Source organism: Oncorhynchus tshawytscha, linkage group LG16 (assembly GCF_018296145.1).
Source record: "Oncorhynchus tshawytscha isolate Ot180627B linkage group LG16, Otsh_v2.0, whole genome shotgun sequence".
Lineage (NCBI taxonomy): Eukaryota > Metazoa > Chordata > Actinopteri > Salmoniformes > Salmonidae > Oncorhynchus > Oncorhynchus tshawytscha.
Genome location: NC_056444.1, coordinates 46,439,096 through 46,465,174, shown reverse-complemented (window position 1 = coordinate 46,465,174; position 26,079 = coordinate 46,439,096). Strand labels below are relative to the sequence as shown.

At 42.8% G+C, this 26,079-nt stretch overlaps 3 protein-coding genes and 1 long non-coding RNA gene across 5 annotated transcripts; all 4 read left to right on the top strand.

Moving 5' to 3' along the window:
- The first annotated feature begins 1,769 nt into the window (after nt 1–1,769).
- Nucleotides 1,770–8,627, top strand: LOC112215751. 2 transcript variants are annotated; one of them, XM_024375110.2, is made up of 5 exons: nt 1,770–2,327; nt 4,269–4,457; nt 6,096–6,243; nt 7,165–7,329; nt 7,471–8,627. In XM_024375110.2, the coding sequence occupies exons 1-5, from the start codon at nt 2,243–2,245 to the stop codon at nt 7,838–7,840; spliced, it is 957 nt and encodes a 318-aa protein (XP_024230878.1). In that variant the 5' UTR covers nt 1,770–2,242; the 3' UTR covers nt 7,841–8,627. The 2 variants fall into 2 exon arrangements, with proteins under 2 accessions (XP_024230878.1, XP_024230879.1); XM_024375111.2 differs by lacking the exon at nt 4,269–4,457.
- A 1,867-nt stretch (nt 8,628–10,494) lies between these two features.
- LOC112215170 (caspase recruitment domain-containing protein 19-like) lies at nt 10,495–15,706 on the top strand. Its single transcript, XM_042298605.1, has 5 exons — nt 10,495–10,651; nt 10,950–11,118; nt 11,203–11,217; nt 14,386–14,418; nt 14,673–15,706. The coding sequence occupies exons 1-5, from the start codon at nt 10,568–10,570 to the stop codon at nt 14,768–14,770; spliced, it is 399 nt and encodes a 132-aa protein (XP_042154539.1). The 5' UTR covers nt 10,495–10,567; the 3' UTR covers nt 14,771–15,706.
- Nucleotides 15,707–18,398: 2,692 nt separating this feature from the next.
- LOC121839612 lies at nt 18,399–19,885 on the top strand. Its single transcript, XM_042299220.1, has 5 exons — nt 18,399–18,541; nt 18,744–18,862; nt 18,995–19,040; nt 19,172–19,269; nt 19,412–19,885. The coding sequence occupies exons 1-5, from the start codon at nt 18,416–18,418 to the stop codon at nt 19,878–19,880; spliced, it is 858 nt and encodes a 285-aa protein (XP_042155154.1). The 5' UTR covers nt 18,399–18,415; the 3' UTR covers nt 19,881–19,885.
- Nucleotides 19,886–19,998: 113 nt separating this feature from the next.
- On the top strand, nt 19,999–22,033 carry LOC112215169. Its single transcript, XR_006079065.1, has 2 exons — nt 19,999–20,421; nt 20,554–22,033. It is a non-coding gene; the product is annotated as an uncharacterized LOC112215169 (long non-coding RNA).
- Nucleotides 22,034–26,079: the final 4,046 nt, after the last annotated feature.

Sequence of the window (26,079 nt, the reverse complement as noted above, 5' to 3'; positions counted from 1 at the left end):
ATGAAACTCCCATGTTCCATGACTGAATTGAATTAAACTTTCTGTCACTCAAACTCACTTCTACATCCTGTGGGGTGTGGCCAATTCAATTTGAATTTCAACTCATGAGTTAAATAGGAGTCAATTCCAAAATTCTGAATTGCGCCCAATCCTGGTATGTTTGTGTATGAATACTTTATTTGTCCATCTGATTGGACCATTTATAGTTTGAATTTGTCTTTTTGACCTAGTATAACTTTGTTATTTTTCAGAATTAATGAGCATTAATTAACATGGTTACTTTGCCTCCGTTGGTGACCCTGGCATCTAATTTGTACTGAAGTCCATTTTGCTTTGTGTGGAGAGAGCAGAGTAGAGTTGGTGTGTGTAGGTCTCTACGCTACGAGCAGTGTGTCGCTCTTGGCTGGCATAAAGGCTATTCCATTAATAAGGCTATCTGATGAGCAGTATAATAGAGCTAAATGATTCATACCAGCCCAGAAGCAATTGGATGGTTTACCATTAAGCTAATTGAACTATGCCACATCAAAACGATCTGCCAGGGCACAAAAGGAGGAGCAGGAAAAACACACTATAGGGCCTTCAATCTCAACTCTGGACTTCAAAACCAGTTCCACTGCATTTATGTATTTATTGTTGCCCTCTAATCAGGGACTGATTTAGACCTGTGGCACCTGGTGGGTGTAATTAATTATCAGGTAGAACAGAAAAAACAGCACTCTTTAGACCTTGTAGTGTAAGAGTTGAGTACCCCTGCTATAGGGAATGAGATGGACCCCTTGGACGGTGACATGGTTTACTCTTTCTTCAGGAGAAAAGACTGATTATGTTAACTGGTTGGTAGAGGACTGCTCTATAGACGCAGGATGTGAAGATAGTGATTGAAAACAACTCCCACGTCATGTATTCAAATGCACCCCTGCACAGTACGCATCAATAAGGACATGATTTCCTGTTTGGCTGATTGTTCTTGTTCTTGGACAGCTGGTAGTGAAGTGTATTATGGGTAAACAAACAATATTTGTTCTGCTGACAGATTTCACTTGCATTGATTATAGGCTCTGACTAGTCTGATTCTGAACCCCTCTCTCTCTATCTATTTTGCTTTCTCACCCCCCCCCTATATCTCTGGTCTTGTCCGATTATTAACATTAACAGCCATGCATATGAATGACCAATGTTTATAAAGATAAAAATGATTCCTGTTCTGGCACAGAGAACAGAGTGGCGAGCCTCATGTAAATCATATTACATTAAAGAATGAATAGGCAACATTTGTATTATATAAATCAGAAGGGCAACCTCTAGGACATAATACTTTCAGAATCTACCCAGGAAACTCTAGGCCAAGACTAATGGTTTAGCTGTATAAGTGATGGTGATGATAGAGGATGTAAGCCAGCCAGACCCTGTCATGTGATGTCAGATTGAAGTGTGCAGTGGTGGACACTATCAGTCTCCATGATATCCTTTGATGCATTACATCATTCAACAATAAGCACATTCTGGATATCTGAGGCTTACAAATAGCATTTTATAAGAAATATAAAATGTGACTACTTCCAAATAGCTTATAGTATATCAAAAGACTGGTTATATATGCTTAGTGCTATGAATGACAGCATATAGTACCATTATCATAAAGTATAAAACAAACAGATCATCAAAGGCAGGGCAATGTGACAGAATCACCTCTAGCCCACAAACACACAGATTACTACTGTATTGTGAACTGAAAGAAGGAACTCGCTGCCAACCATAGCGATCATATTACATTACTTAATGTAGGCCTATTTTAATTCCTAATTCTATTCTGCCAACCTTCGGAGCGCCCTGACAACACGCCTATTACCGTGACATCAAGTGAACCAAGTGATATTCTGACAGCCTACACACCGATTAGTTTAGCAGAATCTCGCAGACAAAGAAGGACGGATTTTGCTCGGGACAGTCAGTGCGTTCCCAGAGCGCAGCGCGACATGCCGAGCCGATACACCAACACACCTACACACACACTGATGGTTTGCTGTTGGGTCCGTGTGCTCGGGAGTAAGAGACAGAAAAAAAGCAAACGCGTGAGCACGCACAGGCACGGAGACAGCTGCGAACACAATCCAGCACAGTGACCATAATTATCCAGCTGTAGGCTACCGTAGCATACTCTTGTGGGTCTCCTTGTCGTTTTTTTTTTTTTACGCGCGTCCTGGAGGGGTTCTCGACGGTTGGGTAGATTACGTCTGACATGTCAACGGTTACAGCTTCGGTCGTTGATGTTTCCAGAACTATTTATTCAACCAAAAACGGCAATCGTGGCCGTAATTATACAGGTAAGCGAGTTTCAGGATGTATCCAATGTGGTGATAAATGTCATGTCATTAGTACAGTGCCTGCTTTATTGGAGCCATTATGTTAAATATAGCTGTAAACTGTGTGAGTATACCATCACAGAGTAGGCCTACCAACATGTAGCCTAATTTTGGAGAGAAAATGCATTCCATGACACACAAATAGCTCTTCATTTATATGATGTATCTGTACTCAATGAATTACATTGCAGGAAAACAACATTAGGCCTACTTTCTGCAAGCTACGCATAATATGTTTGCAAACTATCACATGACAACAAAACATACATGGAATAAAAGGTCTTAACGTTTTATAAGCTATGGCTGTAATGGAATAATAGAGTAGCCAGCCTATGTCTATTCTGAGCCTGCACTGTAAATAAGGACAAAAGAATGGAAAGGGCGAAGTGAGAGTGTGTTCCTATAGATCACATGGTCTGAGAAGCTGCAGGTGGCTTTCAGAATGCACTGTTTCTTAGTTTCACACCAACTAACACTGCGGTTGTACTGAGCTAGGATGTACAGCTACACTTTTAAACACACACACGCTCTCTCTCTCTCTCTCTCTCTCACACACACACACACTCACAAGTTACATAGAATTGTCCTTGTGTACTAAACAAATGTTGCATAAATATGGCGTTTTCTGTGGATCTGTTCTGGCTGGTGAGGTTTCATCATAGCCCTGAAAGGCCTACTCAGCAATTTAACTCACCCTGCCAGCCCAGCCCAACTGACAGAGAAAACTGATATCTTTGATAAGAAATCTATGAGTCACAGACTGCTGGAGAGCGCTGTCTGCCTGCCTGCAGAAATGATGGTTTATGAATTAGCCTACCACCCAATAGTCAGTCAGCAACATAACTCTCTTGCTTGCTGACTCTCTCTGTCTCTCTTTCTCACTCTTTCTCTCTCTCTCATTCTCTCTCGCTATAATTCAAAGGAATACTCTCATGAGTCTCAGAAGTCTTGGAATTTACTAACACTATTTCAAACCTTATCTGAATTAAAACAACTTGGTTTCTCTTTCAGATACGTTGAGTTCAGGAAGTAATTTCTTGAACATGTAGGACCTCTTGTGGTGGCAAGAAAACACTGCAACAATTCCTAAACAATCGTAATAGGCCCTAGGCTACATGATTTCACAGACAATGTAATTTGAAAATAGTGTTCGTAAATTCCAAAACTTCTGAGAATCGTGAGAGTATTCCTTTGAATTATAGTGAGAGAGAATGAGAGATTAATTACATTTGAATTTAATTACATTTCCGTTATACTCTTGAGGTGATAAGATGTGATGTGTTCCCAGTGAATGTGTTATTTGTTATATTAACCAATTACAGTAGCACAGCCAGTGTAGAAACAATTGACTGAACACGCTTCACAGGATGTGACAGAGCTGTTTTGTTTATCCACAGGCTGTGGCTTACTTTGATTCCTTCCGAAATAGACTCCTGTATATTTGCATTAGAGCAGTGTCATTCTGTTAAGGGTCATAGTTCAGTATGAAAACCAGAGCTCACAGCGGGAGTCAATTTTCCTGCCGCACCGTGCTGAGTCTGAAAACCAGCTGTTTAACATGGCCACAAATGGGACCTGAGTTTCTGCCAAGCTAGCAGGCCATTTATTTAATGATTTATCATGTTTCCTGCTTTGATACCATCAGCATTAGATGCAGCAAAGCATACGGCTGCAGATGTGGTGTGTGTTTTTCTCACGCAATACTGAGCAGCCCCCCAACGGGCTTGGATGCAGAGTGTTCTGTAATGTAGTGTTCTGTGCTGAAAGGACGCAGCAGCATTCCATTGTGAGGGTTCCATGTGGTGCTCTCTCCTCTGAAAGTTCTGTTCTAGTTTGAGTTATCTGTTATGCTCACATATGGCTGTATATACCATAGTTACCGTCTCCCATCACCCCCTCCAGGCCAGTGCACGCCCATGCCCCAGCCCGCCCTGGGCACCCAGAAGATCATTCAGGGGAATGGCACCAATGTGGGCACGGTGATCACCCTGCAGTGCCCATCCAGACACCATCTGGTGGGGGGCAATGAGGTGTCCTGTGTTTGGGGCAGCAACAGTACCCAGTGGTCAGGAGGCTCTCCATGGTGTAAACGTATGTATCTGTGTCGTTCCACGAAAAGAGTGCCTTTTGCAACCCTTTGATATTTTATGTAGAAATTGTGGACAAATATAGCATTTTAAAAAGCATGTTATATCAAATTAAGTGTAATTTAATATGAATGAAGGCTTGCTAAAGTGAAGTTCCAAAATTCAGAATTTTGACATGTCCCTCCTTCACACCTGTGTCACTTCTAGATATGTTTTATCCCACTTAATCCCCAAATTAATCTAAACAAACAATGAACATTTAATAGTCAAATCATAGAGTAAAAGCAAGTGAGCTGGTTCTACTCTTTTGGGCCTTTTTCTGGTGTTTTGTGATAGAAAACTGAGTGGGTTGAGCGTAACACGTCAACCCCGTTACCCATAGAGAGATAGACAGGGTAGGAATATTTTAACAAATGTATTTTTGGTTTGAATCTTCCATTCAATTGCCACTCCCTGTTGCACAGAACAAGCTTTCATTCCTCCTGTCACAAGGGGATTAATGGCTGATTTAAGAAGAAATCATCAACCCTGTTACAGTCAACTCTGTTACTATGCTTGGTACTTAATAGGCACTTACTATATTATATATTTTTTATTTAAACTCTTGAGATGGGAAAACCTGTTTTTTATTAAGTTGAACATCTGCGCTTTGAAAAACATTTTTAAAAGTTACACTTCTCAAAAGTCGAATGACTCATCTAATGCTGAGAGGATACTCACACACTTATGTACCACTGGCCTTTACTTGTAGGTGTTATAGTTACAGTTACAGTATGTTAGTATATGGCAGAGTTGGTCTGAGGACACCAGTCTACTCCTTTAGGACATGTTGTCATAGAAAATGACATACCAGCCAGCAATTAAAGCACTCCGCATTAGTACATTGCCAGTTATGTTTGTTCTTGAAATATTCATAGACGTCCTTTTTCATATTTATAAGCCACTTATGTAAAGCATATTTGTATTCAATGAGGAACCGAAGTCCAAATGAGAGACTGTTAGGTTTGTCACTCTCTCACCCTTCTCCGTCTGACTCTAGGGAGTCAGCTCATCTGGCCAATCAATGGCCGAGAGCATGTGAAGACAGCTGTCACTTCAGTCATATACTATGGAGTCAGACTCTGCTTTATTGTGAAAAGGAAAGTTCTCCTCTTAGGAAAGTGTGTGTGTGTGTGTGTGTGTGTGTGTGTGTGTGTGTGTGTGTGTGTGTGTGTGTGTGTGTGTGTGTGTGTGTGTGTGTGTGTGTGTGTGTGTGCATGTGTGTGTGTGTGTGTGTGCGTGCATGTATGTGTAGGAGTATATTAAAGCTTCAGAATGCATTGAGTGGAAAAAGTGCATGGATTGCAAACTCCCTGCCTTTCAGCCTCTTAATTATTCTGAAATAGAGGAATATATTGGCGATAGTTTTATGTGCTCTCTGACCATGGGCAGTGTTATGTAGATGTCAATGTCATACTTTAGGTACCATGGTACCAAGGTACTTAATGATGTCTGTTATAAATGGATGCAATACACTTAAACATGCATTCAAATATATTATATTTCCATCACTTTCTGGAGTGATTTGTTGTTATATATCTTGTTTGTTATCTGTAGACAGATCTCATAAATTAATTGATAGATGTTTTATCTTTTCTTCCAGCGGTCTCCCCGTCGGAAGACTTTGGGTTCCGTGTGGCAGTGGTGGCATCCATCATCAGCTGTGCCATCATCCTCCTCATGTCCATTGCCTTCATCACCTGCTGTCTGCTCGACTGTGTCACGGAGGAGGAGAAGAAGAAGGAGGAGAGGTGAGAGGAGAGATGGAGGGAGGAGAGGAGGTGAGGAGAGAAGAGCAGAGCAGAGGAGGAGAGGAAGAAGGGTGAGAGGAGTGATGGAGGGAAAATGGGAGGAGAGGTGAGAGGAGTGAGGGAGGAGACAGGAGAGGCCGGAGGGAGAGATGGAAGTAGGATGGAAGGAGAGGTGAGAAGGAGAGACAGACTGGATAGGTGAGAGTAGATAGTAGATGAGGACAGAGGTAGGAGAGGGAGGAGCCATGACTAGTGGAAGGGGAGAAGGAGGAGAGGAGACCAAAAGATGAGACAGGACACATGAGAAGGAGAGTTGAACGGAAGAAAGGGGGGAGAGAAAGGAAAAGAGAAGACAGGAAGAGGTGAGAAACAAGCGAAAGATGGAGAGCTGTAATTTATACAATGTGGTAAAGGGGATTGATAACAATATTGAGATGTACAGTAGCTATTGACAGTACAACATTTAGATTTTAGCAGATGCCTTTATCCAGAGCAACTTAGTGAGTGTATACATTTTCAGGAATGACTACATACATTTTCATACTAGTCCCCCATGGGAATCGAACACACAAGCCTGGGGTTACAAGCATCATCCTCTACCAAGTAAGCAACATGGGACTATACAGATGTAGGATCTTAATTTAAGCCAGTTTGCTATAGCAGGAAAATAATCTTGCAGCAACAGGAAATGTGAATTATTTTGTGAATTATCATTAATGAACATTTTTGTGTGGGTTGATACATTTTTCTTTAGGGCAAATCAAGTCTGAAATTCTTAAGTCGAAATTATTAACTTTAGAAGCCTTTTTAAACCTCAAATACACTACAAGTTTGGATTTCCCACTGTTCAGGAAAATTCTCAGCAACAAAAGAGTGAACAAATTAAGATCCTACATCTGTAAAACCTTTTTTGGTTGCCAGGGAGACGCGTCTGTGGCACCAGCTAGAGCAAGTGGAACTGGAAGAGAACAGGGCCTCTCGCTATGGCCACAATGGCAGGAACAACAATAACAACACCCAGGAGAAGGCACTTCCACCATGGGTCAACCATGACCCTTCAATGTGTGACAATAAGAGACCCAGCTGGTGAGGACTGTGTGTGTGTGTGTGTGTGTGTGTGCCTGCGTGTGTGCCTGCGTGCATGCGTGCGTGCGTGAGTGAGTGCATGCCTGTTCATGCTTGTCTGCCTTGCAAAGCTCAATGTCTCTATGTCTGTCCTCTCTACAGGTATCATCAGTACCCCTATGCTCTGACTGGTCCAGTCCAGGCCTCCCCCATTGGCCCAGCCCTCAACTCAGCTCCTCTTCCCTGCAGAGGCTACAACCAGCCCATCCTCCCACACATCTCAGGCCTCTACCACAACCCAGGTCTGCCACACAATCCAGGCCTACTTCAAAACCCTATCCCAACCCAGTATCCAGGTCCACCTCGGACCACGGGCCAGGTTCAGAACCAAGTGGTACCCCCAGGCTCAGGCCTGGTCAGGCAGTATGGAGAACAGGAGGGCAGTGTATCTCCACTTCTGGGGAAGCCCTACAGGATGTGTCGACACCCCCTCTATGTCAAGGAGCGGCCCGTACGGATAATATCCGTGTGAGGTCACAACCAGGAAGTGACTGAACATAGACCTCAGGGTCATGGATAAACTGAACATCAACCAGCTGGAAACTACATCCAAAAGGAAAGAGAACCACCTGAATTGTTACCAAGCCTATGCCATTATTAAGCAGGCACCAATGAATATCGCCGGACTCAATGACCACATGACCATTTATTAGTCATTTGACATTGACCTGCAGTAGACCATTCAGTGACAAGGCAGCATTTCTAGGGTGCATCAGACATGTGCCTTAAACACAGACCCTATCCCTCTGGACACTGCCCAAAGCGGAAAGTTGCGCTTACAGGGGAGAACTGTCTTTCTTCCATAGGAATCACTTATTATGTTTCTGCCTGATTTCACAGTGTTCCTCCTGGAAATGTACAATAGTAATAAACATGTGCACAGTAAATATTTCAGTTCTGAAATGGAATGTCCTGTATCTCTGAGCCATGAACTCTAGTAATTATGATTCTGGAAAGAATCATGTTGTACAGTATTCAGCATTTTTTTAAATGTTTGATGCTTCTGCTTTGATGGATCAAGGGTTAGCATGTGTAGGCCTACATTTCCCAATCCTGTTGTGTACAATATGGGATGGTACTTCATGGTATAAATAACTCTAACATGTTATTCTGTACTATTGGAATGTGAAGGGAATTTTATGATACTTAAAGAAAAATTCCTATAGCCTACTGACAATGATGGTACGTTGTGCAAGTTGATTAGTCCCACTGCAGATGGATTGACAATTAATCATGTAATAAATGATAATGTCCTTAAACTTTTCCAATCAATGAACAAAGATGTGGCAGAACCTTGCATGATCATCAGTTAGGAATACGATTGTAAAGGAGTTTCTACCAAAATAATCGAATTGAACCAAAATAGTCAGTCACCAAGTTAGGATGAGAGGTTTGCCGTCAATAAAACAACCAATCAATGAACAGACTATTTTTGAGTGATCCAAGAGACTCAATATTATACTTATGTGGGTGCCATATAAAACATATATAAGTTACATAGGTAGGTAGGCTACAGTGTAATTACAGTGTAGGTACACATTCTTGCATAGTTTAGACCTCAGTCAGTGACGTGACATATTAATAGTCATTAGTGCACCACTACAGTGGGGCCGGGGTGTTCGCCTGGTTGTGCTGTCATCATGGGAAGAGCGTCAAATTAGGGAGAGGAGAAAGTTAGCGAAGAGGCAGTCATTGGCCGCGAAGAGGCATCCGTTTTCTTCCATGGCAGGTTATTGAATTTGAATATAGCTTTTGCGGCTTTTGATTTATGGGTGAATCATGAGCTGCAGAGTACAATCTGTCACAACTGTCCACAATGTCTTCTCACCACCCGGAACCTGTTGCATGCTGACCTTCTCAATCTACAACAACTCAAACGAAAGTATTGGTTGTATTTAACTTCATTATTTTACCAACATGAAAGTAGATCCAAAATAATCGCAGGTGCTGTAAATGAGATTTTAGATTTTAATGTTTAGGCCTATATAGGCTAAACATGAATAAAATCAGGACCCTGTCTTTCAAAGATAATTTGTAAAAATCCAAATAACTTCACAGATCTTCATTGTAAAAGGTTTTAACACTGTTTCCCATGCTTGTTCAATGAACCATAAACAATCAATGAACATGCACCTGTGGAACGGTCGTTAAGACACTAACAGCTTACAGAAGGTAGGCAATTAAGGTCACAGTTATGAAAACATAGGACACTAAAGAGGCCTTTCTACTTACTCTGAAAAACACCAAAAGAAAGATGCCCAGTGTCCCAGCTCATCTGTGTGAACGTGCCGTAGGCATGCTGCAAGGAGGCATGAGGACTACAGATGTGGCCGGGGCAATAAATTGCAATGTCCGTACTGTGAGACGCCTAAGACAGTGCTACAGGATGGACAGCTGATCGTCCTCGCAGTGGCAGACCACGTGTAACAACACCTTCACAGGATCAGTACATCCGAACATTACACCTGCATGACAGGTACAGGATGGCAACATCAACTGCCCGAGTTACACCAGGAACGCACAATTCCTCCATCAGTGTTCAGACTGTCCGCAATAGGCTGAGAGAGGTCGAACTGAGGACTTCACCAGACATCAACGGAAACAATGTCGCCTATGGGCACAAACCCACCATCGCTGGACTAGCAAAAAATGCACTTCACTTCACTCAATCCCATTGAGCACATCTGGGACCTGTTGGATTGGAGGGTGAGGGCTAGGGCCATTCCCACCAGAAATGTCCGGGGACTTGCAAGTGCCTTGGTGGAAGAGTGGGGTAACATCTCACAGCAAGAACTGGCAAATCTGGTGCAGTCCATGAGGAGGAGATGCACTGCAGTACTTAATGCAGCTGGTGGCCACACCAGATACTGACTGTTACTTTTGTGTCCCTTTGTTCAGGGGCACGTTATTCCATTTCTGTTAGTCACATGTCTGTGGAACTTGTTCAGTTTATGTCTCAGTTGTTGAATCTTGTTATGTTCTTACAAATATGTACACGTTAAGTTTGCTGAAAATAAACGCAGTTGACAGTGAGAGGACGTCTTTTTTTGCAGAGTTTATACATCTTCTAATTAAGGTGCTACCCAAATGTGTGTTCTTTTTACCTTATTTCCTGTTTTCCCCAGCTCCCTGGTCAGGCTCAGACAGCTACCATGAGCAGCTAAAAAGGAACTCCAAGTTCCTGTGTTTAGACCAGAGGATGCACACTGAGCTGGTGGGCAGGCTGGTGCTGCAGCTCAACAGGACCAACCCTCAAATACTTACTGACAAGGAGGCCCAGAGGGTAAGTAGCCTAGTGAGTATGCTAACTCTCTGAAGGGATTTAGGTTCACGACAGGGTGCACACATCACTTTCGCCAGATCACCCTTACCCTCTAGGCCTTTACATATCTAGCTCTACATGGTCATGCAATTTACAATATTTCAGTCTTTGCAATTTGTTGTGTTGTATTTTGTGATTCTAGGGAATACTGGGCAATAATAAGTCAGGATGAAGGCCTTATTACAGATCCATCAATGCATTATGGTTAATTGGACAGTTGACTGGACACTTGTGATTGGATGCTTGTCTAATTCTACAGTTCAGGAACCTGAGCGTGCCTACTGCGGCTGAGCTGCTGGTGTACTTACAGGGGAAGGGCGAGGAGGAGTTTCATGAGTTTTACAGGGGGCTTCAGATACTCACTGACAAGTTCTACTTTAACCTGACTACCAGAGTCAGCCGAAGAAGAGGTACTGCAAGGAGTGTGTGTGTGTCATTCTTTCTCTCTCTCTCTCTCTCTCTCTCTCTCTCTCTCTTCTCTCTCTCTCTCTCTCTGGCTGTCTGTCTCTGAGTGTGTTTCTCTCTCTGTCTTTCTCTATCTGTCTGTCTTCCTCATTCTGTATGTTTCCTGCAGTTGTATGCCTCCTGTTTCTTTGTGATGCTGTGGAGACCGTGTTCCGTGTGTCTCTGTTCTAGAGCCTACAGACCCAAAGGAGACTAACTGTGGGCCAAAGGAGACTTACTGTGGGCCGCCGCATGGAGAGATATGTACTTAATGACAGGGGTAAATATAATACCACATTACAGGGATAATGATAACTAACAACTTCAGATTAAGCCAAAGAAAACGTTGTGATTAATTTAATAAACACAGAATACCAGCAAAATAGATAAAACGGTGTAGCAGTAGCAGGAATAATTGCATCTAACTGGTAAAACCTAGTACTTTTACACTCATTTCTGTGGAGAAATGGCTAATTTCTCTGAAATTAAATGGAATGACTCTTATGTGTTGGAGCATCTGGTCCCTACTTGTCTGTACTACTCAACCCCTCCAGTGTTTCTATATGCAGGATAGTCCTGCAACCTCTCTGCTCTGATTTTGTAGTTTGATGCTTTATTTAAAGAGCAACACACATGTAAATAACCTGTGAGCTTGTAAATATCCAGTGTTCGTGTAGATATACACTATATAAACAAATGTATGTGGTATCCCCTTCAAATTAGTGGATTCAGTGATTTCAGCCACACCCGTTGCTGACAGGCATATAAAATTGAGGACACCGCCATGCAATCTCCATAGACAAACCTTGCTGTAGAATGACCTTACTGAAGAGCTCTGTGACTTTCAACTTGGCACTGTCATAGGATGCCACCTTTCTAACAAGTCAGCAACTGCAAGCCAGCCCTAATCGCCCAACATTAGTGCCCGACTTCACTAATGTTCTTGTGGCTGAATGGAAGCAAGTCCCCGCAGCAATGTCCAACATCTAGTGGGAAGCCTTCCCAGAAGAGTGGAGGCTGTTATAGCAGCAAAGGGGGGACCAACTCCATAATAATGCCCATGATTTCACGAGCATGTATCTACATACTTTTGGTCATATACAGGGCATTCGGAAACTATTCAGACCCTGTGACTTTTTCCACATTATGTTACTTTACAGCCTTAATATAAAATGGATTATATTGTTTTTTTCCCCCTCATCAATCTACACACAATACCCCATAATCACAAAGTAAAAACAGGTTTTTAGAAATGTTGGCTAATTTATAAAAAACTGAAATATCACATTTACATAAGTATTCAGACCCTCTACTCAGTACTTTGTTGAAGCACCTTTGGCAGCGATTACAGCCTTGAGTCTTGTTAGGTATAATGCTGCAAGCTTGGCACATCTGTATTTGGGGTGTTTCTCCCATTCTTCTTTGCAGCTCCTCTCAAGGTATGTCAGTTTGGATGGGGAGTGTCACTGCCCAACTATTTTCAGGTCTTTCCAGAGATGTTAGATAGGGTTCAAGTCTAGGTTCTGGCTGATCCACTCAAGGACATTCAGAGACTTGTCCCGAAGCCAGTTTTGCATTGTCTTGGCTGTGTGCTTAGGGTCGTAGTCCTGTTGGAAGGTGAACCTTCATCTCAGTCTGAGGTCCTGAGCACTCTGGAGCAGGTTTTCATCAAGGATCTCTCTGTACTTTGCTTTCCCTCGATCCTGACTAGTCACCCCTGCCGCTGAATAACATGTCCACAGCATGATGCTGCCACCACCATGCTTCATCCTCCAGATGTGACCCTTGACATTCAGGCCAAAGAGTTCAATCTCGGTTTCATCAGAACAGAAAATCTTGGTTCTCATAGTCTGAGAGTCTTTAGGTGCCTTTTTGAAGACTCCAAGCGGGCTGCCATGTGCCTTTTACTGAGGAGTGGCTTCCATCTGGCCACTCTACCGTAAAGGCCTGATTGGTGGAGTGCTGCAGAGAAGGTTGTCCTTCTTGAATTTTATCCCATCTCCACAGAGGAACTCTGGAGCTCTGTCAGAGTGACACAGTATTCGTGGTTTCAAATTTCTTCCATTTAAGGATGATGGAGGACACTGTGTTCTTAGGGACATTCAATGCTGCAGTATTTTTTGCTGATCCTTCCCCAGACCTGTGCCACATAACAATTCCTTCGACCTCATGGCTTGGTTTTTGATCTGACATGCACTGTCAACTTGGGGATCTTACATAGCCAGGTGTGTGCCTTTCCAAATCATGTCCAATCTATTGAATTTACAACAGGTGGACTCCAATCAAGTTGTAGAAACATCTCAATGATGATCAATGGAAACAGGATGCACCTGAGGTCAATTTTGAGTCGCATAGTAAAGGGTCTGAATACATACGTAAATAAGGTATTTCTGTTTTTTTATTTTATTTTTTGCTAACATTTCCAAAAACCTGTTTTCGCTTTATCGTTATGGGGTATAGTGTGTAGACAGTTGAGAAAAATAAATACATGTAATCCATTTCAGAATAAGTCTGTAATGTAACAAAATGTGGAAAAAGTCAAAGGGTCTGAATACTTTCCAAATGCAGTGTAGTGTACTTTATAAAGCACCTGCAGTTTTCTTTTAGAATGCACATTTTATGGATGCCTAACAACTGTATAGTATGGATGTGTTTCTGATTTAAATGCATTTGACTATTTTGGAAAAGAGTTTTGTCGAACTGCTGCTTCTTATGGAAGTATCCACCCCATAAATGTAATCAAGATTTGTTTTGCATTCAGCCCTGTCACCTCCATAACCTCAGCTAAGCATGTGGCTAATTAATATTTTAGTATTCCTCCATTCAGAGTATAATCAGTCCCTACGCTCTGCTTTTACCCACACACACGTAAACCAACCTCCTCATTCCTTTGAAGATGTTGTTATGCTTACAGGAGGTCAAAGGTAACGTCAGACAGAAAAGTGCGTCATCTCTGATATATAGCTCTAATGAACCGGTAACTGCTAATCATGTGACAAAGAAAGAGATGTTTTCTTTAGAGGAAGCCATGTGCATAACGTCACTCAGTATGATGATGCTGCCTGTCTGTCTGTCTGTCTGCCTGCCTGTCTGTCTGTCTGTCTGTCTGTCTGTCTGTCTGTCTGTCTGTCTGTCTGTCTGTCTGTCTGTCTGTCTGTCTGTCTGTCTGTCTGTCTGTCTGTCTGTCTCTGTCTCTGTCTGTCTGTCTGTCTGTCTGTCTGTTCTTTCTGCCGGTTGTTTTAGTCTTTTAGTCTTGCACTGGGCTATTCTCTATTGCTATGGAGGTAAGTCCTTCAGTCAGGGAGAAAAGGTTTACCATTAAATAATTGAAAATAACTTAGAAACTGATGTGCAGTGTGCAATTACGTGCACAATGATGTGCACAGAGCATGTTTTAATGTTTCGTGCCTTTGTGTCATCAATGGCACAAGGGCACCTATCTTGCTCTCTTTCACATCTCTCTGGTTGTCTATCCCTGCCTCTCCATTCATCCTGTACTCTATTTCTCCCTTCGGTCCCTTCTGTCTCATACCAACAGAGGGTAATTTGAGTGGTACTGGTCCATTTCTGAGCTTCTCAGTGCTGGGACTGGGCAGTGGGGCCAGTGAGGTTCTCTTAGCCAATGCGAAGGACTGATCCAGAATACAATAAGGTCATATTTGGGGAGAAATGCTCAATAAATATATTTTGGGAAAATGCTAAACAAATCTCTTTGCAATGCCAAACGTTCACCAGCAGGGGAAACCTTTTTTTAAAGGATGTGTACATACTTAGTAAGTGAATTGTACTTTAACAGTACCCCTGAATTTTTAAATTGACATTTGACCTATTCACTATATATGTGAGAGTCAGTGCCTCTACGTTCTGTGTCATCTAGGCCTACTGGATTTAAAAGCCATCTTAAACACCACAGGAAAACAAAATGCCCTGGTTAACTTAATCTGAACCTTTAAATCTAGCCACATTTGAAAGTGAAATTCCTAAACATTTAGTTTGAAGGTCTACAGCTCAGAGCAAATGTACGGCCTTTTTCAAAGGGAATGGATGATTTCTCCACATATCAGGATTATAAGTGTGCAGACTGAACACCTCACTCGTCTGTTGTTTGAACGTTGTCACTGTTTTGTGTGACACTGAGTGTTTGGACGAATCTCAAATGACACCATATTCCATTTAAAGTGCACTGTGTTGGTTTGACCAAGTTGAGACTAAGGCTTATCTCATGTAGTCCCACATGGACACACAGCCACTGTCCTCACCAACACCTTCACTGTCACCGCTCACCGCCTTCTAAAACTGTGATCAATAATCAACAGCTTGTTGACCGTCTCCAAGACAACCGTATGCATTACTACTGGCATGTCTTCTCATGTAGTTGTACTGAGAGTCTTGTTAAATACTGAAAGCACTTATGTCTTACCCCTTGGTACCATAGAACTGAGGAATATCAACATAATAAACTGAAAACTTTGTTCAAGTCTCATCTTGAGTTTTCTTTTGATTGGCAGGGGTTAAAAATACTGTACACCAGCATAGGGTAAAAAAAAAAGATGCAAACACAAGGAAGAAACATCTGGTAAAACTTATTTGATAAAACACCAAACCCTATGTCAAGCCCTGACCATAGAGAGCCATTGTTTCTCTATGGTGTAGTATGTCAGGGCGTGACTGGAGTTATTCTAGTTCATTATTTCTATGTGGTGTTCTAGTTAAATGTTTCTATGTTGGTGATTTGTATGATTCCCAATTAGAGGCAGATGGTAATCGTTGTCTCTAAATGGCGATCATATTTAAGTAGTGTTTGTGGGATATTGTATTTTGAGTTAGTGTATGTAGCACCTCTGTAGTCACGGTTCATTGTTCGTTTCTTCTTTTGTTTAAAGTTTCACGTTTGATAAATGATGTGGAACTCAACATCCGCTGCGCCTTGGTCCGTCTCTACAAACCAACGTGACACCCTAAGAAAATCAGGGTTGGGAAACTAAAAGTCCACAACCTCACACTTCAACATTTGAATGGTTTACAGAGATTTACACATTTAAGTATTCACAAAACCAGATACATAAAAGTGTATATTTTACCAATAACAATGCACATAAATCAAGTGCTTTTGGAGTACATGGGAGAAAGCGAAAATACTCTTATGTACTCTCAGAAGATGCTTCTGATGTTAGATTCTGCTACCAGAGCAGGAGAAAGATCTGTGATAAAGCTAATGTAATATTGTGTAATACAAAGATCTATCTTTATTTACCCTTTCACTTTATTTACATTTTTTCACTGTCTCTATGCACATTCTACACACTGCCACTCCAACACACTCACACACACACTTTATTTGCTCACATACACAACACGCACGCACATTCATACTGACCACACACACACACACACACACACACACACACACACACACACACACACACACACACACACACACACACACACACACACACACACACACACACACACACACACACACACACACACACACACACACACACATACACACACAATAATCATATATGCTGCTGCTACTCTGTTTATCATATATCCTGATGCCTAGTTACCTTACCCTTATACATATCTAACCTACAGTGGAGGCTACTGAGGGGAGGATGGCTCAAAAATAATGTCTGGATTGGAGTCAATGGAATGGTATCAAACATGTTGTTTGATACCATTCCATTGACTCCATTCCAGACATTAACGTGAGGCATCCTCCCCCCCAGCAGCCTCCACTGCTAACCTACCACTCCAGTATCCCTGCACAATATAAATATGGTATTGGCACTGACCTTGGAACTGACACTGTATATGGTTTACTTACTTTCTCGTGTTCTTCTTATTTCTATTTATTGTGTTTTTGTTCTACTTTACTTTTTTTAAATGTATTTTGATTGTACTTTTGCATTGTAGGGAAAGAGCAAGCAAGAAATGCATTTCACTGTGTTAGTGCACGTGAGAATAAAAGCTCTCACGTCATTGCAATGGCACCAAATATACCACTAGAGTGCTCTGCTGACCTGGCTCAGAGACTTCTATGGCAAAGGATGATGATGAAATGAGCTCCTATGAAGATAATAAAAAGTGCCAGAGTAGCTTTATACTTTCATTCCTTTCTGCAGGCGATAGGAACTGACAGGTTAGGTGTACTAGCATTCTGCAGATACATCCACTTGTTTCTCTTCAAAGGCAACTACTCTAAGAAGGGGCGCATCAAGATACAATGATACAATGTCTTTTTTTGAACAATGCATTTTCCAAACATCCCTGATTGAAAAGGGGATGGTTAAAGAATAGTTAATAGTCAATATTCATTGGACAAAACCTAGTAAACAATACTGTATGTATGAGTCTGAATGTGAGTATTTGCGCGTGTGAGTAGATTGGGTGTTGAGGTCATAGGTACAACTGTAAGCAATTCCGTTCTCAAATGTCTGTTTAATGTGAGAAACAAAATGAAAAACACCTGTTAGACCATTACAATGCGGACTGTCATGCATTTTTACTATTACCAACAAGACAACGAAGTGATACGTGTCATGGAGACTTATAACGGATACTTTCCAAACACCAAAAGTTCCCACGCTGAGCGATACTGTTTACTACACTATTATGCATACAATCCAAATCATACGTTTATTGTCATTCATACTCTTATTTTTAACCGAATATCTTTGCAAAAGTGTTCATTGTGTCAATTCAGAGCTTGGAAATATTGTAATAATGTGCTTAAGAGGATAACAGGATAACACAACAACCACATTTTCAATTGACAATCATTGCTTTAAATGGATGTGGTCGATAGATTTGTATAGGTGGATAAACAATGTATTTAACTTGTAAACCAAGGCTGGATTAGTTGGTCTAACAACATGCACCCCGATAATCGCGTCATGAATCGGGATGGGCTCCTACATCCTCATATACACATTATGACATAATAAAGAGTTTAATCTTTCACGAAATAAAGACAAAGAAGCATACCCATTTATACAGGTTCTACACATTCCATTTCTCCATGGCAATAGAATGTAAACATTCTATTTTGCGCCAAACATCCCTACAACTCAATTCTAAGTGCAGCATATTGGACGACTCCACAGTCATTGATCATTCGCGACTTTAAGTCATTCCTGTTATCTCCAGAGCATCCCGTATATCTATAGCGCTGCATTTCTTCCCCATCTTACCATGGATAGGGTTTGGTGCATTCCGGAGTTCACTTATGGTCCCACAAAGGTAATCTTTGGATAAATTAATTTTAGCATACTGTAAATGCCTGTGCATAATGTGCATAACAGAGCATCATTATTTTCATTATCTTCAAAGGAATTCTGTAGAAGCAGCCTTTATTTTCAGACTCTGCAGGCCTGCTGGGAGGAAACATATTACAATAAACAGGTAAGATTCATCCCACAAAAACATAAACAACAGAAAAAGAGTTGTATTTCAAGACAGTTTAGAGAAGGTGGTCATAAGAGTTCTTAATAATCACTTGCAAATTGTGAGGCATGAGCAGTTGTGAAATGTTGCGAGAGGCCCTTCTGAAAGCACATGATATGGTATTTCGTGGCACGGTCTCACACCTTACCTCATCTTGCAGAAGAAGCTCATGGTCCACTATCTGCTGCTCCAGAGTCAAGGCCAGGTCCCTCCCCATGTCACCATGGAGCACATGAGCAACTGGCTGGTGTCTCAGGGCAAAAAATCTCTTAGGGAGAGGTGAGTACCACGTCAGCACTCACCTTCACTGCCATTCCCTGCCACCAGCAGCACTCCAGGAGATGTGGGTAAAATAAACAACAGAAAAATCAGAAGCCAGGAAAGTTGAATTGCTCTGTGTTTTATTTGAAGGGTGTGGAAGGAAACCCTGGAGGAAGGAAACGACCTCGCTCGGCTGGTAAGAGAATGAGAGTTAGAGACAAACTACAAGTTAGTGAGCTCTTTACTAGCCTTTGAACAACGAGTTAGCACAGCAGAATAGATCTGTTGTGAAATTACACCAATGGGACTTCCTGTTTCATACTGCAGGCCTGGGAAGTAAACACTTGCCTAAAAATGATGAACATAGAGCACGAGGCTTTCTGCAAGCTCCGCCGCTCCATGCACCCCACCTCGCCAGCTGACATGTGAGTTCCATGTACTGCCCTGCATATGACTTGATCCATTTATCTACACATCTGGAACTACGCAGAAACAGACTAAGACAGTGTTCTCTGTGAGCACATTGCACATCGTTTAGCGTTGTCTTCTCCTTTTTGTTGATTTCAGCGATCCTAAGGTCCACAGCATCGTGCAGAGAGCTGTGAGGAGCATTCTGGGCGAGCAGTCCAAAGAGCCCAGTAGCAACCTGCTCAGCCCATCTCAGGTGGTGGTGGAGGTGGTGCCCAGGCTCCTCCTGGCCCTGTGGCTTCAGCCAGAGGAAGGCCATTCAGAGCACCCAATCCTAATAAGCGGGATGGCCGTGGGCATGGTGGCGGCCGTAGTGGAGAAGCTCTCCTGCATGTTAAAGGACCCTTCCCCTCACATCCCTTTCTCCCGGGCTGCTGCTTTTGACTCTGTGCGGTCGATCCTCGGGAGAATCAGTCAGTCCTTCTCCACCGATGACCTGCAGAGTCCTTTTTACATCTGTCTGTACCTTTGTGGCAGAAGAGTTGCAGAGCTGCTTCCAGCCCCCGCCAGCCACCCTACCAGTTCCCCCTGTCATCGTGGTGGCCGTTTCCACCACACTACCAGCTGACATCCAAGCAGGTGAGTAGCAATGATAGAGAGCACTGACAGATGCCTGTTCTGATGACATCTTGGTGACTTCTAGTAGTAGAGCTCATCAGGATTGTTGTTGTCACCCATAACACAGACCCGGCATCTTCCCACCTAGAGGTTGTAGACATCACCCCTAACACAGAGGCAGATCAGGCCTCTTCCCACCTGGAGGTTGTGGACATCACCCCTAACACAGAGGCAGACCCGGCATCTTCCCACCTGGAGGTTGTGGACATCACCACTAACACAGAGGCAGACCCAGCATTCTTCCCACCTGGAGGTTGAGGACATCACCTCTAACACAGAGGCAGATCAGGCTTCTTCCCACCTGGATGTTGTGGACATCACCAGTAACACAGAGGCAGACCCGGCTTCTTCCCACCTGAATGTTGTGGACATAACCCCTAATACAGAGGCAGAGCCCATCTCTTCCCTCTTGGAGGTTGTGGACGTCACACCTGAAGAAAGGACTCTCACGATGGCCGTCTTCGCCACTCTGCCAGCTGACATCCAAGCAGGTGAGTAACACTTAGAGCGCTCTGACAGGTGCCGTTTGTCATGACATCTTAGTAGAACCTTTCAACTGGCCAGTGTTAAGAAGCTACGGTTTGCATTAGTTTACATTCTGATCCTCTTTTTTCCCTTTCCAGAGGATGTTGCTGTGGTCATCCCGGATGTCACCCCACACGTCACCAAGGATGTGACACTGGATGTTCCATGCAGAGCTAGGAAAGGGGCAGTCCGGCGATTATTTTGCAGGCTTTGGAGGGCAGTGTGCTGCTGCACCTGCCACAAGGAAGAGGAGGAACAATATTAATTATTCATCAGACCTTCAGAAATGGGATTGAACCATAGAGCATTAAATTATTCACATTATAATTGAACTCAATTCTGCTTTTCTTCTGTTTACTACTTAATTTCTTAACTTTTCTATGAACTTTCACTTTGCAAGTGTGGATTAGGTTGTGTAAATAAGTGGGACACATCCCAATGTTGATGCTTTGAATAATTTACTTTGTACATTTAAAAAAAACATGTCTTATTTGACAACAAAAATGGAGGGCGCTCAACCAACGTTGATGTGAGGTGCAACCAAATATTTGAATCATCATAGAAAAGGAAAAAGCCCAACTCTTGCTCACTATAAAAAATGCATTGTTTTATTCAAGCAAGGTTTAAAGATTAACGTTTCGGCCTAGTCTTTGACGATATGCAAGTTCTGTTTGCCCAGTAAAAGGGTGACCCAGACTCACCCTGGTTCTTGAGGGTTGAAGACAGTGAAAAATGATCATTAAGTAAATGGGACTTTTCAATTCTTGAATACAAATCTTTAATGAACAAGAATTTAAATACAATTGACTTGAGGATCAGAGCAGGCAGGCTGACTGGCTAGCCCTGTGCCTCTACCTCTGTGCGGTTCATCTCAACCAAGAGGTTGTGTGGGTTGTCTTTCTCTCTGTGGGTGTGAATCACTATGAGCTCTCCCTCTGCCTGCCATTTGGCTGATCAGAAGCCTTCTGCTCTTTCTTACTCACATGAACAGGAGGAATGGCCTCTGGGGTAACCTCCTCCTCTATCTAATGCCTCTTCCACCTCCTCTTTCTGACTGTGTTCGACTGAGGTCACTTGTTCTCTCTCACTGGGTGTTGGATAGTTCCTCCTCCTCTGTGTCTTTGTGATGGTGGAGGGAGTTATCCTGTTCCGGCTCATAGTGGTGTCCCCATCCCTCCTAAGGAGGAGCCACTGAGACATGTGATGAGGCCAAGGAAGATCACTCTGCAAGGACGGAATAGGACACATCACAACACTGCTGCTCATTCATATTCAAACACACCTCAGAGTACGGACACAAACATGGACCCCCCCACACACACACACACAATGAACAAACCTGTACATATCAGAATCATACATTCGACAGCCACCTCTTCCCCCACATGTATTGATCCCCCACCTCAAACATGTTGAGTCAATTCCAGATGCTGGAATGGTGCTGGAATGCAGGTGCAGTAGGGCCTAGTATGTAATGATGTGATACCATGTGTAGCCCATATCCTGTGTTTGTGTTGATGTTTTTTTATTTTATTTAAACAGGGAGTCACACTGAAATTAAACATCCATTTTACCACAGTGCCCTGTAAAAGCTGTAAAAGTTCAAGTCATATTGAACAACTACCAGAGAGAACCTTCTCTACATAGGAATTGCATACCGTATTTTTTCCATACATCAAAATAATACTTTAGTGTCAATCAGCAATTACTAACTTAGATAAGGCCTCAACAAGGCCCCAGTTAATGGTTGAAAATAACTAATTTCAGTGCCAATGAGTTACACTGAGTGTATAAAACATTAAGAACACCTGCTCTTTCCATGACATATGCTGACCAGGTGAATCCAGGTTAACGCTATAATCCCTTATGGATGTTACTAGTTAAATCCACTTAAATCAGTATAGATAAAGAGGAGGGGAAAGGTTTAAAAAATATATTGTAAAGCTTGAGACAATTGAGACATGGATTGTGTATGTGTGCCATTCAGAGGGTGAATGGGCAAGACAAAATATTTACGTGCCTTTCAACGGGGCATGGTAGTCGGTGCCAGGGGTACCAGTTTGTGTCAAGAACTGCAACGCTGCTGTTTTTTTTAACGCTCAACAGTTTCCCATGTGTATCAAGAATGGTCCACCACTCAAAAGACATACAGCCAACTTGACACAACTGTGGGAAGCATTGGAGTCAACATGGGCCAGCATCCCTGTGAATGTTTTGTACACTCAGTACATTAATAGGATTGGTACGTGTTCTTGCCATAACCTGTAAAGCTGGAGCAGCCTGCGAGGCAGGGGGAGGTGTAGGTGATGCCGTTGTCTGAACACTCAGGGTCCCACTCCCCAGCCAAGTAGGAGCAGTCTCTGTTACACTCTGACAACAGGCTGCCATCGTACACCAGGGGACCTGGGGGACAGAGAAAATGGCTGGTAATAATGATGTTTAAATAATTGTTGCTGAACTATCATTGACACAGGCACAGTGACAAAACAGCCAGGAATCCGGGCTCAGTAACAACCATACTGAATATTCCCACAAGAGGGAGCCCCGGCACAAGCCCATGTGTGTTTTGGTCAAGCTCTCCCTCATATTCCACTGATCAAAACTTTTGTTTTTATCAACCCACCAACCAACCAACCAATCAGATGTCATATTTTCCCGTTGTAGGACACGGTCAGACCAGCCACCTGAACGTTGTCACACTTAGTGCCAGACTTCAGAGGGAGGAGGAGGTAGGCCATGAAGGAGGTGACGAAAGACAGCTGGGCTCCAGACACAATGCCAAGCTTATACCTCTTCATCAGTAGACCTCCCAGGAATATCCCCACTGCACCCACAGGCAGGTTCAACTCACCTGGAAAAGTTCTACTCACACGTCTTTAGTGCTACCAGTGTGCTGGAGTTTCATTTCCACTCATGTTCAACAAACCTACAGGGGATGGGAGAGAACAAAAAAAGTGTATTTAATGCCATTCAACATCAGTGCTGACAGGAGGGAACATTTCAGTTGGAGCATGTCCAGGTTTCTATGGCTTCGTTGAGACAGGCAGCCCAATTGATTAATTATTTTGAGTAATTTGTATTTTGACCAATCAGATATGCTCTATATATGCTCTGAAAAAGAGTGTATGTGATTGGTCAAAAATATCATAATTGGGCTGCCTGTCTAAACGCATCTCTTGTCTCTGTCTCTGAACCAAACTTCAGTCCTTGCTTTGATTACAGAGGGCTGAAAAGGATTACGATTAAGAATCGTAACCCCCTACCCGATGTCCGCTGCCTTGGAGTTGGCCCTAGGAGCCCAATTCTTCACCAAACTGGACCTCCGCAACGCTTAAAATCTGGAGAGAATCAGGGAGATGAGTGGAAAACTGCCTTTAACACCCCTAGTGGTCACTGAGTATTTAGTCATGACCTTTGGAATATCGAACTCACCGGCAGTCTTTCAAGCATTGATCAATGACACTCATAGGAATATGTTGAACCGGTTCGTATTTGTTTACCTCAACGACACCCTGATCTTCTCCAAAAACCCTCCGGAGCACATACGGCCCTGTCCCACCTCACTCAAGCAGGTTTTTGCAGGAATCCCGAGGCTGACTGCATTCATAGAGCTCAAGGGACGTTTCACCTCCGAACCCATCCTCGTTCATCCTGATCCAACTCGCCCCTTTGTGGTAGAGGTGGATGCCTTGGACACCGGAGCTGGTGCGGTACTTTCACAGCTGAACGAGGAAGAAACTGCACCCATGCGCCTTTCTCTCCAAGCAGTTCTCGACCAGCGGAAGGCAACTACGATGTAGGCAACCGGGAGCTCTTGGAGGTTAAGTGGGCCCTTGAGGGCTGGAGACACTGGTTGGAACCACTGCTTTATCTTCTGGTCTCTTCTCTGCACCTGGGTCCAACTTTACCACATCACAGTTAAAGCATCTCTTAAACCCTTCTCTTAACATGTATGGCCTCAAAACATAATCAAGCAGCTGACCAATTACGCAAGACTTTAGTTCTAAGTTAACTGAGATTAAATCAACAACTGGATACATTTCTTTATTTCTGAAGTGAAACTTTCCTCCGCATTGGAGTATCTCTAGAGACACTCAAGTGTTTTAGTACTATATCTCTTGACACAATGATGAAAATAATCATGGCCTCTAAACCTTCAAGCTGCATACTGGACCCTATTCCAATTAAACTACTGAAAGAGCTGCTTCCTGTGCTTGGCCCTCCTATGTGGAACATAATAAACGGCTCTCTATCCACCGGATGTGTACCAAACTCACTAAAAAAGTGGCAGTAATAAAGCCTCTCTTGAAAAAGCCAAACCTTGACCCAGAAAATGTAAAAAACTATCGACCTATATCGAATCTTCCATTCCTCTCAAATTTTTGAAAGGCTGTTGCGCAGCAACTCACTGCCTTCCTGAAGACAAACAATGTATACGAAATGCTTCAGTCAGGTTTTAGACCCCATCATAGCACTGAGACTGCACTTTTGAAGGTGGTAAATTACATTTTAATGGCATCAGACCGAGGCTCTGCATCTGTCCTTGTGCTCCTAGACCTTAGTGCTGCTTTTGATACCATCGATCACCACATTCTTTTGGAGAGATTGGAAACCCATATTGGTCTACACGGACAAGTTCTGGCCTGGTTTAGATCTTATCTGTCGGAAAGATATCAGTTTGTCTCTGTGAATGGCTTGTCCTCTGACAAATCAACTGTAAATTTCGGTGTTCCTCAAGGTTCCGTTTTAGGACCACTATTGTTTTCACTATATATTTTACCTCTTGGGGATGTCTTTCGAAAACATAATGTTAACTTTTACTGCTATGCGGATGACACACAGCTGTACATTTCAATAAAACATGGTGAAGCCCCAAAATTGCCCTCGCTAGAAGCTTGTGTTTCAGACATAAGGAAGTGGATGGCTGCAAACGTTCTACTTTTAAACTCGGACAAAACAGAGATGCTTGTTCTAGGTCGCAAGAGACAAAGAGATATTCTGTTGAATCTGACAATTAATCTTAATGGTTGTACAGTCGTCTCAAATAAAACTGTGAAGGACCCCGGCGTTACTCTGGACCCTGATCTCTCTTTTGACAAACATATCAGGACTGTTTCAAGGACAGCTGTTTTCCATCTACGTAACATTGCAAAAATCAGAAACTTTCTGTCCAAAACTGATGCAGAAAAATGTATCCATGCTTTTGTTACTTCTAGGTTAGACTACTGCAATGCTCTACTTTCCGGCTACCCGAATATAGCACTAAATAAACTTCAGTTAGTGCTAAATATGGCTACTAGAATCCTGACTAGAACCAAAACATTTGATCATATTACTCCAGTGCTAGCCTCCCAACACTGGCTTCCTGGCAAGGCAAGGGCTGATTTTAAGGTTTTACTGCTAACCTACAAAGCATTACATGGTCTTGCTCCTACCTATCTCTCTGATTTGGTCCTGCTGTACATACCTACACGTACGCTACGGTCACAAGACGCAGGCCTCCTAATTGTCCCTAGAATTTCTAAGCAAACAGCTGGAGGTCGGGCTTTCTCCTATAGAGCTCCATTTTTATGGAATGGTCTGCCTACCCATGTGAGAGATGCAGACTCGGTCTCAACCTTTAG